A 14640-nucleotide genomic window follows, 5' to 3' on the forward strand; every position below is an offset into this window, starting at 1 on the left:
GAAGAGGGAGAAGGATATGGAGAGGGTCGTCCACAAGGAGAAGGTTATGCTGAATCGCACGGGAGCTACTCTGGGGACATGAAGGAGGCTTCCGACGAAAGAGATCATACAGACTGGGTGATGGTTACAGGCATTCCAGCTGCTGATCTCGACCTCAGTAAGCTTTCGGAACTGTTCGCAAAGTATGGAAAAGTGCTCGAGATCTTCGCGGAAGAGAATGTGGAGACGCCACCTGTGTTTGTTCGCTTGTCTGGAGAATCAGGAGCCTCCACAGAGAGTGGACAACAGGAGGATGCGATGCTCTGCGTGGAGACGGCGGTTAAGGAACTCAACAATACTGAGTTCGGTGGTGCCACCATGGCAGTGGCAAAAGCACCTCCCCTTCATCAAGTATTCGTCGGCAACATTCATCCAGACACCAAGGAGGAGGAGGTCATTGAACTCTTCAAGAAGTTCGGAAAGCCTGACAGGTCCATCGTGATGCGAAGCGCTGAAGGAATCAGTTTGGGCTATGGCTTCTTGGAATTTTCGGATGCCTCGCAAGCAAGGAAAGCTGTTGAGGGAATGAACCTCATAGTATACAAGGAGCGACAGCTGCGAGTAGATTTTGCGGATTGTCGTTCGAAAAGTTCTCAGTTCTCGCCAATTGTTTTCATCGACCAGTTGCCTCGCACGTTTGTTGACTTGGAGAAATTGAGGTCTATCTTTTCGCCCAAAGGTGCCATGGTGGATTGTCACTTGGCCAAAGGTCCCGGAAACGTGACAAGAGGCTTTGCGTTTGTGGAGTATGAAACTCACGATTCTGCGTACTCTGCCTTTCGTGAGCTGAATGGCTACAAACTCGAAGGTCAACCCATCCGTGTGAGTTTTGGCAACCCAGCTTCCTGGAATTACTGGAAAGTTCGATCGTCCAAGTTCAACAAGAACAGATTCTTCGGGCGTGACTTTCGAGGAGGAATGGGACGAGGGGCTGGAGGTCGAGGCTCCGGAACCCTCAAGGGCTTCCGTGAAGGGATGATGCCGAACATGATGGGTCGGGGTGGTGCCATGGCTTCCGGCATGAACATGATGGGCCGAGGAATGATGGCGGGACGTGGGGGAGCAGGGGGAAGGATGCCTCCGCCTGCTGCTGTGATGATGAACATGATGGCAGCGATGGGAAGAGCTGCCAAGATGGCCCGTGGAAACATGGGTGGGATGATGCCAGGTAGGAACATGCCTATGGACATGCAGCGACAAGGCATGCCCGGGATGCCAGCCGGGGGAATGATGCCCAACATGGACAATTCTGCTGGAGGAGGCAGGGATTCCCATGACAGACGTTTGAACGCTGCTGTCTCACCAGGTCAACCGGTGATGAACTCACAATTCGTGAAGGAGCAAGAGAGGAGGAAACTTGACTATCAGCGCCAGCTGCAACAACAGCAGTCGCAGCAGGCTGCCTACATGGGAAATCCAAACCCCAAATCGAACAGAGAGATGATGATGGGAAATCAGATGCCGGATTACATGCAGCAACCTCAACAACAGCAAATGTCGCCCTCCTACAACCAGGGAGGTTTCATGCAAGGTCAACCGATGCAGATGAACCAACAAGGGTTTCCGATGATGAACGATCAGTCACAAATGATGGGGTATGGACAGCAGATGGGACAGCCGATGGGACAGCAAATGGCCAATCCTTATGGAAACTCAATGCAGAACATGGGATACAACTATGGGGGTCAGCAGGGGCAGTTCGGTTACGACCAGGGCATGAATCCACAGATGAATCCACAAATGAACCCGCAGATGGGCTACCAAGGAGCACAGACTTTCCCCAACCAGATGCCGCAGGTATAGTTTGATGAGATTGTCGCGATGATCCTGTGTCATGATGATTGTTCAGTGAAGTGAAACGCGTCAATATCATGTGCATGTTAGCTGATTTGGCTGATAGCAGGGGCAGATGATGCAGCAGAACATGCCAGGTCAGCAAGGAATGTACGGAGGATACGGAGACGCGTCCTACGGGCAGAGCCAGCAAGGTGGATACGATCAGTCGGCCTACAACCAACAGCTCATGCAAGGCGGCGGCTACGGGATGCAGCAAGGAGGCCAGAACTACAATCCTTCGGCGTACATGCAGAACAATCAGCAGTCCATCTACCAACAAGCCTACCAGGGCGGCAATGCCGGCTATGGTGGTTTCGATGGAGGCAGTTACGGAATGCAGCAAGGACAGATGCAGCAGGCAGGCTCGAAGCGCTCTGCTGCCTCAATGTACGAGGGGCAATACTAGCAGTCTCTCCTGTTGAGCGCAAAGTTGCAGACTGACCACATGCAAGATGAGATACTTGAGATGAGTTAGGCCTTTGCTCGCAGGAAGGATTGTAGAGTATGAGATGACGTGACATAGTTGGGAGAGGAAGGGGATGCAATGAGATTTGTGGGATAGGGGAGGAAGGTATCAAAGTGAGGGAGCAAGGACTTTCTTTTTCGCTTCTTTCCATGTGCGCGTGGGCTCAACTCGATTTTCTTGACTGCATTAGCGTTTCACGGTCAGTAGGAAGGTGATGGGGTGGAAAAGGTTTTGAACATTTTCAAATCGTCTGCTGATGTTTGAAATCCACAAGAGAATATTTGGTTCCAACGATTGAGGATTGTGAGGTGCGAGATGGTTTGGTGGATCAATCAATGATGGTACTTGCGATATCAACCAGCCTTAGCCAGCATAGAACGATGTTGGTAGATAGCTTGCAAGAAAACCGATGACATCTTTATAGAATTGAGTCGGAATGGTACATTAGAGGTGTTTGCTGTCAGTTGTCATGTCTCACTCGGCCGAAGTGCAGCCAGGATGTTTGCTAAGGAGGCAGCGCGTGACCGGGGTCAAGCACGACGGGCAGCTGAGGATCGTCTGGGCTGTAAAGGCATGAATGAAGCATCTCAAAAGTCTCCTCCTCGTTCCACCGTCGCTCCTCGTTCCTCAATTTCGCCTACTCATCCTTCCTGCGTCACTACGAGCCTGAACGGATCGCGTCTTGCTCCCTGTGTGTTCCCGCAGCCATTATTGGTGGTTACAGCAGCGTCAACCTGGGCGACCTCTTCGCCTCCCCGTCAGGGCTGTCGCTGACTCTTCCTACCGCTGTCGTAGCAGGTCAGAAGCTTCTTGAAACTGCATGGCACTAGGGACCTTGCAGCTGCGGGTTCTCTACGGGGCCGTCGCTTGCGCCTGCGGCAATACGAGCAGCGTTGGGCGCCTCGACCACCCGCTTGGCAGCTGATGAAGACATGATTACATCCTTTCTGCCTCCCCCTCCTCCCTCCTGCTCTCCCCCCCCTCCAACCTCCCGCTCCCCTCAAAGCTACCTCCGTCAGAATCCTTCTTCTGCACTTTCTTCACACCTATCGACACAGTAAGAGGAGGAGAGAGAAGAGCGACTTCAAATCACCATCCACGAGTTTGCCAAAAGCGATCGCAGGGACTGAGAAAAGTTTCAACGCCACCTGCGAGGCATCAGCTACGTCGCCCTCCCACGTCGACTTGTCTCTCACTCTACCGACGTTGGCAGGCCGATTAATATAAGCTGGGATCTTCTTTCCTGTCAAGCATACGCAGAGCTCCTGCAGGAGGGTCAAGGTGAAAGCTTGGAGGTCGTTTGAAGCATTCGACGCTCACATTGCTGAAATGGTTGCAATTTCTTCGAACCAGATCGTACGTGTCTCCTCGATACTTCTCTGCCAGTCTGGTACCAGCAAGTCATTTCACATGACAAAGAGAAATGCGGGCAAGCAATAAGGAACGCTAGACCGACCTCGACAGGAGATGATCGACTTCATGACGCGAGCGGTTGATATGCCCCATCGTGATCGCCTGTTCCCTCACTGTCAACTCACCAGCAGAGGGGCTGGACGGCAGGAGCAGTCTCAACCTCCTTGAAGGTGATTCGTGGCATGACGCCTCCCGCACATCGAGATGGCACTTCAAAAACGCCCTGTAAGAGAAGGTCACTTTCGATCACCATCCCTCTTTCTACTCACAGTACAGCCATCGTCAGAGTAACCAAAAGAAATTTCCCGTCCATAGACTTCAATGCCCGAATGATAGATACCGAACCCCATCCCTGGTAGACCAGAGTTCACTTTCTTTTTCTTCCCGTCCTTATCATCCTGGAGCCGCTTCAGACAAGAACAGCCAATGGACGAGATTACTTGTCCCCATGCTAGATCATACACGTTGCAGTAAACAGGAACAGCTTCTTCCGGCCTTAGGTAGTACTGCTCGGCCGTTACCACCTTCTCGAACTTCTCAACTTCCTTTAAAATCTGAGATCTGCCCTCAGTCCCACGGCACACATAGTCATACGCTCACCGCTGGGTTGGTTCGAGCCTCGCTATACTTCTCGAGCGCTTTCTCTACCTCCCCCTGCCAACCAACTCAGCTTCTCTTGTTATCTGAGGGGACGAGTATGCTGTGAGACCTGCGTCTCAACCATGAGCAGCGCGAGGATGTGAGGATTGACGCCAGATCCTATCAGAGCCGCAAGGGATTCGTACGGTTTTCTCGGCGTGTTGTCACTGCATGGTAACAATTGAATAGCTGCACACAAGGTGTGAGGAAAGGCGTACTTGTCCTCCAGCGTCTGATGATGTGTGGTGCTCCTCCCAATCCCAAGATCCTCGCTTGGTAATGGAATTCCTGCTCCGTCGTACGAATTGATCATCACAAAATCCTTGCTCTCGCTCTCAAAGAAAGTCTCCAAGGCCATTTGCACGTTGCCGCCTACGAGGAAGTGAGGAGGGCAGGTCGAAGCATGAGATTCTTGTACCCGCATTTCGTAGAAGCTGCTCCAGAACCTCGTCAGGCACATCCAATCCCACGACAGATCGCATCGCATCGAACTTCTTGTCTAGGTCCAGCTGAAGGGGGGGGATCAGGCGTCAAGAAGGAAGATGAGGGGCAGAATCACTTGAGCTTGTCCGGCGGAGCGATTCGGTGGAGCAGTTCCCGGCCGTCTGCGTCTAGATCTAGAGGATGACGATAAGAGATGGAAACATCGAATAAAGGAATTCGAAACAACGAAATCCAACGTGTCACTGTCTCATACCTCTCCATCGCGTGGGCATCCATGTTCAAGTGTTCCAACGAGTTTTGCACATCTTTTCAAGAATGTAAGGACTCAACGTGTGCGCACATACTCAATACCAGTGAAATCGATGGGCCCCTGGTCTCCATTCTCATACGCCATATCTCCTGACACGGGTTCTTGAGGTTGTGATGACTCTGAATTCGGCTCGAGACGTTGGCAATTTGCCTGCATGAGCAGAATCTGCAACAACCAGCCACTCAATCTATGAGAAAGGAACAATGCTGGTTCACCTCCGGTCCTCGGTCAAAGAAGAGAGACACCGCCGCATCTAAGTCTCGCGCGGTGTATCTGCCGGACGCCAATGGTGAGATTTCCAGCGAGTTGCACATTTGTTAGGTCTTACTTGAGAAGATTTTCAGCCTGTTCTGCTGTGACATTGTCTTCCCCCAAGACGGATCGAAGTGCGGCTATTTCACCTTCCATCCCTTCACCTGGGGATGCTATTTACCAACGTGCATATCAAGTGGTCGATGTGGATTGTTACGAAGCCTCTTGAACTCTATCAAAGAAAAATTTCTCTCATAGATGAGAAAATTGCAGCATGTTCATATGGCATACAACAAACAACGGATTCTTTGAGACCGTCTCAGATCATTCTATGTGAGCATAAACTTTTCTTACATTCATTCAACGACTATTTCAAATTCAGGTCTTAAGCCGATGAGGAAAGTTTTGGTCATGCAAAAAGTGCGTGCAGTGTAATCATGGCAAAGCAAACAGTCATTCTCATATTGCTTATCTGTTGCATCGTTACTGGGCAAGAAACATGCGGCCCCATTCAGAAGATGATGTGAAAGACATTGAAACTATGCGTGGCGAATTGGATGGGGGAAGAATAGACATTGTATGAAGAATCATGAATAGCGAATAAGGATGTGAGACGACAACATATCAATCAGACAATGGAAGTTAATTCCAGTCACATCACATGATCATCAGACGCCCTATACCACATCTACCATTCGACTGTTCCAAATTTCACCACACAACTCCAAGTTTCTCTGCTTCTCCCCCTTTCCCACTTCTCTTCTGTGCAACATAGCTTCTTTCTCTTATTTCATGGAGTTGATATCCTTCTCCTTCCCCCCCGCCTCTCCTCCCCTCTCCTCCCCCCCTCCATTCTGATGTCCCCTCCTGACCGCTCCATGGAGGACATGTTTGCGGAAAAGACGATTGGAGTGAGAGAGGCGGTCATGGGGGTGGGGTGTGTGGAGAATTCGGGTAGGGTACTTCGTGAAAGGTTTAGGGTGGGGTGGGGTGATAGGAGTTTGATGGGGTCCTTTGTGGGTAGGGTTGTATGGTGTTGTATGGTGGGGTAGTCGTAGCTGCAATGCCCCTACCCCTACCCCCACTTGAACACTGACTACTACCCCCCATTTAACCCAAATCCGGTTGCGGGTCCCTCACCAAATCTTATCACCGACCCGCCTCAGCACTTTTAACTTCAAGGCTAGTGACTTTCAGAGTAAAGACCGACAGCCTGGCTGACTCCGGGACTCGGGACGGTCGAGCCTGCCGGCGCAGTGCCGGCGGCTCCGACGCCGCCCGGCCGCCTCAGCCTCCGGGCAAGTCACGGGCCCAAGTTCGGAAGCACGGTCAAAACTTGCCGAGGCGGCGGCGGAGCCGAAACGGGCTCTCAGGCTCGGAAGGACTGAGGCCCTCGGAGGGACTTCAGTAAGCTGACGAAAGATCCTGGACCGGAGTATGCGTCACCCGGCGTTTGCAAGCCCGGGCCTTGAGTCAGGCTCAGTCACTCAGTGCTCGAGCCCGGAGCCCGCGGGCCGGGCCCGCCTGAGCGGCCGCCCGGGCCGAGGGCCGGCCGCCCGGCCTGAAGCCTGATAGTGTAGTAGTACAACAAACTTTAATCAACTAGCAGCAACAATACTTGGGGGTGAGGAATGATAACAGAAACTAAAACTTAAATGGTACAAGATTATTATATTAATACAATTTCTGTATGAATATTTTACATGCCGTAGCATTTTATAAATGCTTTTCGGCAGTTTATCTTCCAACTGCCGACAGTACCCCCGTTCTTTCCGTCCATTTTGAAAGGATAGTCACCGGTAGTAGCGTCAACAAATGAAGAAGGATATAGGGCAATGCTAGATGATTATTTAATTGGAACACTAAGTAAAAACAGACATCTCCACTACATTCGCTTTTCTCCCATCACCCCCACCCTTTCACGACAACCCACCTCCCCCAGTGGGGTCACTGTTTTGGAATAGATCGCATGGCGGCAAGCTGTTGAGCAAGAGTTGACATCAAGCGCGGATTCAAAAGCTGATTGTTGTCCTTCTCCTACCTCTTCCTCGTCCTTCCCTCCTGCTCCTCCTCCAATCCTTCAAAGTTTGTGCCGCATTTCCCTGCTGTTGAACGTTACAAGGAAGACAAATGATCAACCGCACCTGGTTTATCGCCTGTGTTCTTCTCTGCATCTCAATGATCAGCTACACGGACGCTCAATGGTCTAACCCTATCAAGTCTGTGATTTCGGGTGTTGGGACCTATTTTGCACGTCAGGTTTGTTAGATCTTCTCTCTCACCCACAGCATCATTTCACTCATACTCGTTTGATATAGCTTCCCAAGACACTCACTGGCCCGTTTGGACCTGATCCGACCCATCCTAACCTGAGGTTCTGGTTCACTCCGGATACCTTCGAGCAGGTTCAGATTGGATGACCATCAGCCTTCATGCTGATACAGAACAGGACAACGTCGCAGACAACACGCCCGTTGAAACGTGGAGAAACGTAGCCCAGCTTGGAGTGATCAATGGAGTACAGACTCTCTATGGTGATCCTGAACAACCTGAGAGATTGATGCAAACTACATCTTCTCAGAAGGTCTGACATGATAGCTTGACACCTTCCTTGATACTTGTATTGACTTCTCTGTCAGCCACTGTACAAGCGCGGAGTCCTGAATGGCCATGGAGTTGTACGATTTGCCCGATCAAACACAGATGGGAGCACAGGACAACGACTCGTAATGTACCAGAATAGCTCTGCAACAGACAAGGGCTTCATGATGAATCCTTTCGCTAATTCCTTCACCATGATGATGGTGGTCAAAACCAATCAGGTAAACAAATATACAACGTAGGAGTTTTTGCAAATTTGATATGCTCTTCTTCAGAACGTAGGAGATACCGGAGAGATGGGAATTTTCAGCGCAGGAGAGACAGAAAATGGGGCGACGGGTGAGAAGGGATTGCATGTCTTCAAGACATGCTCTACCTGTACTCAGAACGGAGGTAGCCCCCCGAAATGCTTTCAGGTAATCTTTGATATAGTTAGTATTGCAGTTTTTGATATTTGAATAGGGAAAGTATGCTAGTCTTAGCACCCTGAATGCACTCTATGGTCAGAGCACAGAGATTTTGACCGGAAGTGAAGCAGCAATGAAGAACTGTGAATCGGAATGCGCTTCTGGATGTGACTTGAATCGGATTCCAGACGCCTGCGCTTCACAGTATGTGTTTTGAATTCAAAACAACTTTTGAGCGAGGTAAATCATGTGAATAGGTGGGGTCCAACCGGGCATAGGAACCTCCAAGACCCTGACCAAATGTTCAGAATTTTGACCGTTCGTGTCACAAATTCGAACTCGCAGGCAACTCTTGAAGTCTTCATCGATGGGTTGCATGCCAGCACGCAGGTAGATTCAAGCATCAAAATTTGACCGTCTGAATGTTCAATGTTGCTTAGCCTCCGATCCAAATTTCTCAAGTCACCCCTCCGACTATCGTTCAATTCATGTTGGGCGTGAAGGCATTCAACAATGACACCAATCTGCAGTACATGTCTGGAGACATTGCAGAGGTCAGTCTGAATGGAATTGTGATGTGATCCTGTGACTAGAATGCAAACTAGGTTCTTGTGTACAATACTTCTCTGACAAATCTTGAAGCGGACAGGGTAAGTTTTAAAATGCTGCCTGGTATGGTCTGAACCATACATTCAAGATTGGTCATTATCTGTCGAAGAAGTATGGTATACCCTATTTCCGCTTGGATGCAGAAATCGAATCGAGCACACGATCAGTTCCTTTCTCCTGCTCCGATTGTGCCGGGAATGGTCCGATCGGAGAGGGTGGTATCATAAAAGATGGTGGAATAACAGAAGACTATTGTTATGAAGCGCAAGGAAACGTAGATCACGTGCAGTCAACAAAGTAAGTTGTCAAGCATTTTTATCTTCTTATCAACTGTGTTCGAATATTCTGCCTTTCTCATGTAACAACAGAGTTTTCAACATAACTACGACGAATACTGTTCAAGACAATTGCTTCAAAGACATGTACATTCGAGTTTGTGAAGGAAGCTGCCTGGAAGATTCCAACAAAGGTCTCATATTAAATCTTAAGGGTACGAGCAAGGTATCAGAAAGCAAATATTTTCACATTTCTGACTTCTTTGAAGATCGTTTCTAACTCCATGACGGAACTTACTATGGAGACTGCAATCACTGGTGTGGCTTCTGGCGATGCTGTCATTATCGCAAATGCTCACAAGGTCAAACTCGCTGGGGCAACAAATATTTATGGAATCAAAGCGGCAGATGAGGATGACTACTATAGCTACAAACGCGGGATGAACATATTCTTCCCAACAGGGTATTATAATTCATTGCATGCACTAGTGTCTAAAGACATTCTTCAGGCGATGCGAGGGAAAAGCTGCACGTATTTTGAGCTACAATGCAACCTCGAGATGCGCAACCATCGGAGGAGACTTGGAAGTGGGCGACTACGACCTTCAAAGTGTTGCCACCCTGAAAGACCAATGGGGATTCTGCTCTGGTACTAACTGCCAGGGTCCTAGCGTGGGTGGAATCGGAGGAGCAGGAGATGGTCACATATCTAGTGTTAAGATTCTGAGCAAAACCACAAGTGGCTGCACAACAGGAATGCAGATCACTGCCTCATCATCAACGGGAACCGGTTTCTATGCTGTCATCACTGCAACCAGCGGACAGATTGACAGTATCCAAGTGATTTCCCATGGATATGGATACACTACAGCGCCTTACTTGATAATTTCTGATCCAGCCTGTACCTGCGACTCTCTTACATGGGAAAATGCCTCGACTGCTGTCAATAGTGGAGCATGTCTTCAAGCCATCGTTGGGAGATTTGCTGACAGTACTGCCTGTGTCCCAGAGCCAGGACAGAGATATTTGATCGCACGAGACTACAAGTATCAGGTAGCATTCTTCATATTGTTGTGCTTCGCAATGACTCTTGACTACAGAACGTCCGGACTAGTGGATACTATTACGGAGCAAATTACATCAGTGGCGGAGCATTTCAAGAAGGGCCAGCGTCTGGGGGATCTTTTGTTCGCATACGTGGAGCTTATCTCTTTCCCAATGACATGCACATTGATGGAGTGGCAAGTGTTACAAACGTTCAGCTGATGAATGGTAAAGACGCGATCACCAACTTGAAGTATCTCCAGGTATCTCCAAGTCCAGCTCTCGAGCTGTATTTCCCTGATCCTCCCTCAGGTCAAGATTGGAGGGAACGTTGCGGATGCTTGTACCCTCTACAATTTTCCACGGGGAAATGATCCAGCTGGCACGAGGTCCCTGACTGTGTACGACTACAGCGCAGTGGACGAGCTGCCTGAGATTCGATGCAAAGTGCCGTCTGGCGTCGGAAATGGAAATGACTTGGAAGTTTCGTGGCACGGGGTAGCAGTCACCATCTCCAATTGGTTCAAGTACTCCAAGCCGATTGTTCGAAGGGTCTCTCCTGTTTCCGTCTCGTACAGTGGAGGAGATAAAATCACCATCTACGGCAACAACTTCGGTCCTCAGGCTGCTTGGGCGACGGGGTCCAGTCATCCGGTAGATCCTTCAAGTTGAAATGCTCAAGACTCACATTGGTCTCAGGGAAGGATAGAGCTCTACAATCGCGGATATCAGTCGTGTAGCAAGGTGGAATACATCTCGGACAGCGAACTCCGATGCATTGTTCCTGCTCTTCGTCCGGTGAACTTGAACTTTGACAAGAGCACGAGGACTCTCAATGTCAAAGTCGTTGTGAACGTGGGCAATCAAGCAAGTGCGTTGGACACAGCCCCCGCCTTGACGTACCAGAAGGTTTCTTGCCGCGTCTCTCGTTCATCCTCCTCTTGACACTCCCGTACAGGTTCCAACCTACTACTCTTGTGCTATCGCTGCCAACGACGTCTGCATGAGCTGCTGCAGAGGAGCATGCATGCTTGACGCCATCGCAGACAGCCCGACCTCGTCGATCTCCTCCAGGTACTCTCCGAGGGTCGAGAGCTCTGCAGCTGATCCTCTTCCAGTTGCGATACAACTTGCTATCGGTTTTGCGGGATCTTGTCCTCAAGTCGACGACTGCTTGAGGTGGGAGCCGAGCAGCTGCTTCCTTCGCCGCCTCTGACGCGATTCATTCAGGTGCTTCGTCAGATCATGGAGACACGGAATAGCACCAGGCGCTAGATATTCTCGTCGAGCTTTGAGACTTGTGCTTTATGAAATGAAAGATTATTTTCTGCACTCCACTTGTGTGTACAGCCTTTGACCATCCAATTGTTCTGTCTATCTTCTTTCTCGACTTGTGTCTTTGCAGTTGCGCATCGGACTTGTGAAGTCAAGTCGGAGCCTCTACCCTCCTCTAATTGCTCGATATCTTGTTCCGGCTATTCGCCTTCTCTATGCTCCCTCTGCTCCTGCTCCCTCTGCTCCTGCTCTCTTTCGCTCAACCTCATCCTACCATCTCCGCCTCCTCTCGCTTATTTTCTCGCCTGTTTTCATTGCCTCCTCTTCTCAACAAAGTTTCCTTCTCCGAGGAACAGTCCTGTACCCCACCCTCGTTCATTGCAACCATCTCCTCTCCCTACCCCACATTTCCTCATGGAGTACCCCTGATAGAATAATGCACTTCAAAACACCCACCCCATCCAGCTTTCCGCCTTTCCAGCCGTAAGATGCAAGCAAGCTGATCAAGGCCAACAGCTAACGGCAAGACAACCCTCCTGCTCCTGCTCCTGCTCCTGCTCCTGCTCCTGCTCCTGCTCCTGCTCCTGCTCCTGCTCCCGCTCCTGCTTCTGCTCCTGCTTCTGCTCCCTCTCCGGCTGCCGCTCCCGCTCCCGCCCTTGCCCCTGTTCCTGCTCCCTCTCCTAGCTTGACTTGGTACTGCAGAGAACTTCCAGATTTCCTGACCTCATCTCGCCACAACGACCTGGATGTTCAGCAAGAGGATTTCATCCTTCCGTTGCCACAGAAATGTTGGTCGTGTCCACCACTCGACCAGGTGTCAAGTTAAAGTTGATGCGTGAGGACAACATCAAAGTCCCAGTCCTCTGGTTGGCATGCCTCACAGCTGCTGTGACGGCGGGGAGTGATGGGATGCATCGAGCGACGCAGAATGTGAAGATCAAATCAGCCCACATCGTTATCAAAGAGTTGAGGGATGTTGGCCACGAACCTCGGCTATTGAGGTTGCGAGGAGGGAGTCAGGGAGGAAGCACGCACCCGACTGTTAGGCAGGGGTTACAGTTTGCAAAGAGGGTTCCATCCGCTCTTCAGGATGACATCGACTACACTGAGGGGAAGAAGTACATCTTCATCATGTCAGATTTCACGGGTTTTACAGCATCTCATATCTTGACAGCGGTCCTGTATCAGGTGAGAAGCCTTTCTCTATTCCTTTCTCTCTCTCCTCCCTCTTCTTCCATCTCTACCCCACCTCCCTTTCTTCTTCCTCCTCCTCTCCTCTCCCTCTCCTCCTCTTCCCCTTCTTATTGACCCATTTCTCTCTCTCTTCCTCCTTTCCCTCTCCTCCTTTCCTACTCTTTCCTTTCAGTGATACATTCCATCCAGTTCCCTTCCTGCAGTCACAGCAACAAGGTGACGACTCAAGTCTTCTCCAACGTGAAGTCAGTCTTGAAGATGCGACGTATCATCGCCTTTGCCAAGTACGTCGGAGCTCTCGTGTGCTTCACTATCAGAGACACGGAGCTGCGCAAGGAGCTGGCAGAGGAGTGCAAGGAAGCCAACATAGCAGCTGTAGACCTCCTGGGGGACCTTTCGGATGGACTATCGCACTTTCTCGAGCTGACGCCCATCAAGGATTCGGAAGATCAGGTCGATGCTCTTCCCCAGCGCAAACCTCTGTCATCGGGTTACTTCAAGAGGATTGAAGCTGTGGATTTCGCCATCAAGATGGATGAGGGATCGTTCCCTGAGAATTATCACAAGGCTGACCTTGTACTTGTTGGCGTCAGCCGAGTACAGAAAACTCCCTTAGCCATGTACCTTTCACAGCAGTTCGGTCTCAAGGTGGCCAATACCAAGATTGTGCTGGACTGCCCAGTGGAGCCCGAGCTGCTCAAGATCGATCCGAGGAAGGTGTTTGCGCTGACTTGTCAAGCGGATTATCTGCTGAAGATGAGGAGGAGGAGAGTCATGATGGTCCGGAGTGACTTCGATGACGACTCGTTACGGAAGGGGTCGATCAAGTTCGAGGTGGGTCCAGGACACTCAGACACTGAGTACGCGAGCATGGAATACATCCGGACGGAGCTCGAGTACGCTGATTCAATCTACCGGCAGAACCCGGAGTGGAATCGAATTGACATCACCGGGCTCTCGGTGGAGGAGGTGGCGGATCTCCACATCGTACCAGCTCTGCCTCGTCGTCCGACTGTGATCGAGGTCCTTGCAGAGCATCTGATGAGTCGGGCGCTGACGTCGCTACCCAGGGAGCGCTAGAGGCGCTTTCTTGCAACTTCTGCATCGTGCGGGTTGACACCAACGAGATCGACAGGTTCGAGGCTGACGGAGCTCATGAGACTCGGGGGGCCTGGTCGGAAAGCGACGAACAAGGAGTTCACTTTGGAGCAGCAGCTGCTGCGATCAGCAGTCAGAGCATGATGCCAGGTACGAGGAGGCACCCAGCTGTTGATCAGCTCAGCTGCGCCATGGCAGGTGGAGCTGGAGACGGGACCGATCCAGACCCCTTCTCGAGCATCGCATATCAGGTGACAGCTTGCTGGGCTTTGGCTTCTCGGGTGACGAGGGTCTACAGGTCGGAAAAGGGAGCTGGGAAGCCTGGGGCAGTAGTTTACAGCTGATGTTCATGAGCGAGGGGCTGTCGTCCCTGACCCACATCTCGAGGTCTCGTGCAGGAGCGTGCGAGTGTGGTGGTGACGTCAGACGGCAGGGAGACGATGGTGGGCAAGAGCATCCTGTCCCTCCTCAAGAGCATCAGCGGACGGCAGTCGGACCCTGCGCTGCTCAAGGAGCTACTGGTACGAGGCGCCTCCTTCTGACCTGTGTCTCATCTCGTGACAGAACGCGCTCTACGTGGGTATCGAGAAGACGGTGGTGGTCGCGTGCAATCGAGCCGACGACAGCTCGAGCTCCTTCCTCAACGAGGTCCATGTCGCTCCCGTCAAGAACCGGGTGGGAATGAACGCGTTGTACGTCGTTTCCATGCGCGAGATCTTTCCGTCCAAGGAGGAGAAG

General features: G+C 50.9%; 4 protein-coding genes across 4 annotated transcripts; 3 read left to right on the forward strand and 1 right to left on the reverse strand.

Annotated features, from left to right (window-relative positions):
- Positions 1–357: 357 nt before the first annotated feature.
- On the forward strand, positions 358–864 carry GUITHDRAFT_77389 (hypothetical protein; the record flags this gene model as incomplete). The annotated part of the gene is made up of 1 exon (XM_005825117.1): positions 358–864. A coding segment is annotated over one exon (507 nt), but the record flags the coding sequence as incomplete, so codon positions are not given.
- A 2303-nt stretch (positions 865–3167) lies between these two features.
- On the reverse strand, positions 3168–5461 carry GUITHDRAFT_144484 (hypothetical protein; the record flags this gene model as incomplete). Its single annotated transcript, XM_005825118.1, has 16 exons — positions 3168–3214; positions 3352–3387; positions 3435–3489; positions 3538–3606; positions 3662–3720; positions 3798–3856; positions 3880–3977; positions 4024–4152; positions 4195–4299; positions 4355–4408; positions 4464–4765; positions 4812–4902; positions 4953–5010; positions 5091–5142; positions 5189–5312; positions 5363–5461. 16 exons carry the CDS (start codon positions 5459–5461, stop codon positions 3168–3170), a joined length of 1437 nt encoding a protein of 478 aa, XP_005825175.1.
- A 2068-nt stretch (positions 5462–7529) lies between these two features.
- On the forward strand, positions 7530–11610 carry GUITHDRAFT_115740 (hypothetical protein; the record flags this gene model as incomplete). The annotated part of the gene is made up of 20 exons (XM_005825119.1): positions 7530–7658; positions 7718–7804; positions 7849–7983; positions 8039–8221; positions 8276–8416; positions 8463–8550; positions 8613–8664; positions 8716–8797; positions 8848–8961; positions 9013–9057; positions 9561–9754; positions 9801–9955; positions 10012–10081; positions 10284–10344; positions 10392–10598; positions 10648–10989; positions 11035–11244; positions 11294–11409; positions 11454–11514; positions 11566–11610. The coding sequence occupies 20 exons, from the start codon at positions 7530–7532 to the stop codon at positions 11608–11610; spliced, it is 2517 nt and encodes an 838-aa protein (XP_005825176.1).
- A 1488-nt stretch (positions 11611–13098) lies between these two features.
- Positions 13099–13779, forward strand: GUITHDRAFT_43962 (hypothetical protein; the record flags this gene model as incomplete). The annotated part of the gene is made up of 2 exons (XM_005825120.1): positions 13099–13584; positions 13639–13779. Coding segments are annotated over 2 exons (627 nt in total), but the record flags the coding sequence as incomplete, so codon positions are not given.
- Between the last annotated feature and the right edge of the window lie 861 nt (positions 13780–14640).

The sequence above is a fragment of the Guillardia theta genome (genome assembly GCF_000315625.1).
Source record: "Guillardia theta CCMP2712 unplaced genomic scaffold GUITHscaffold_87, whole genome shotgun sequence".
NCBI lineage: Eukaryota > Cryptophyceae > Pyrenomonadales > Geminigeraceae > Guillardia > Guillardia theta.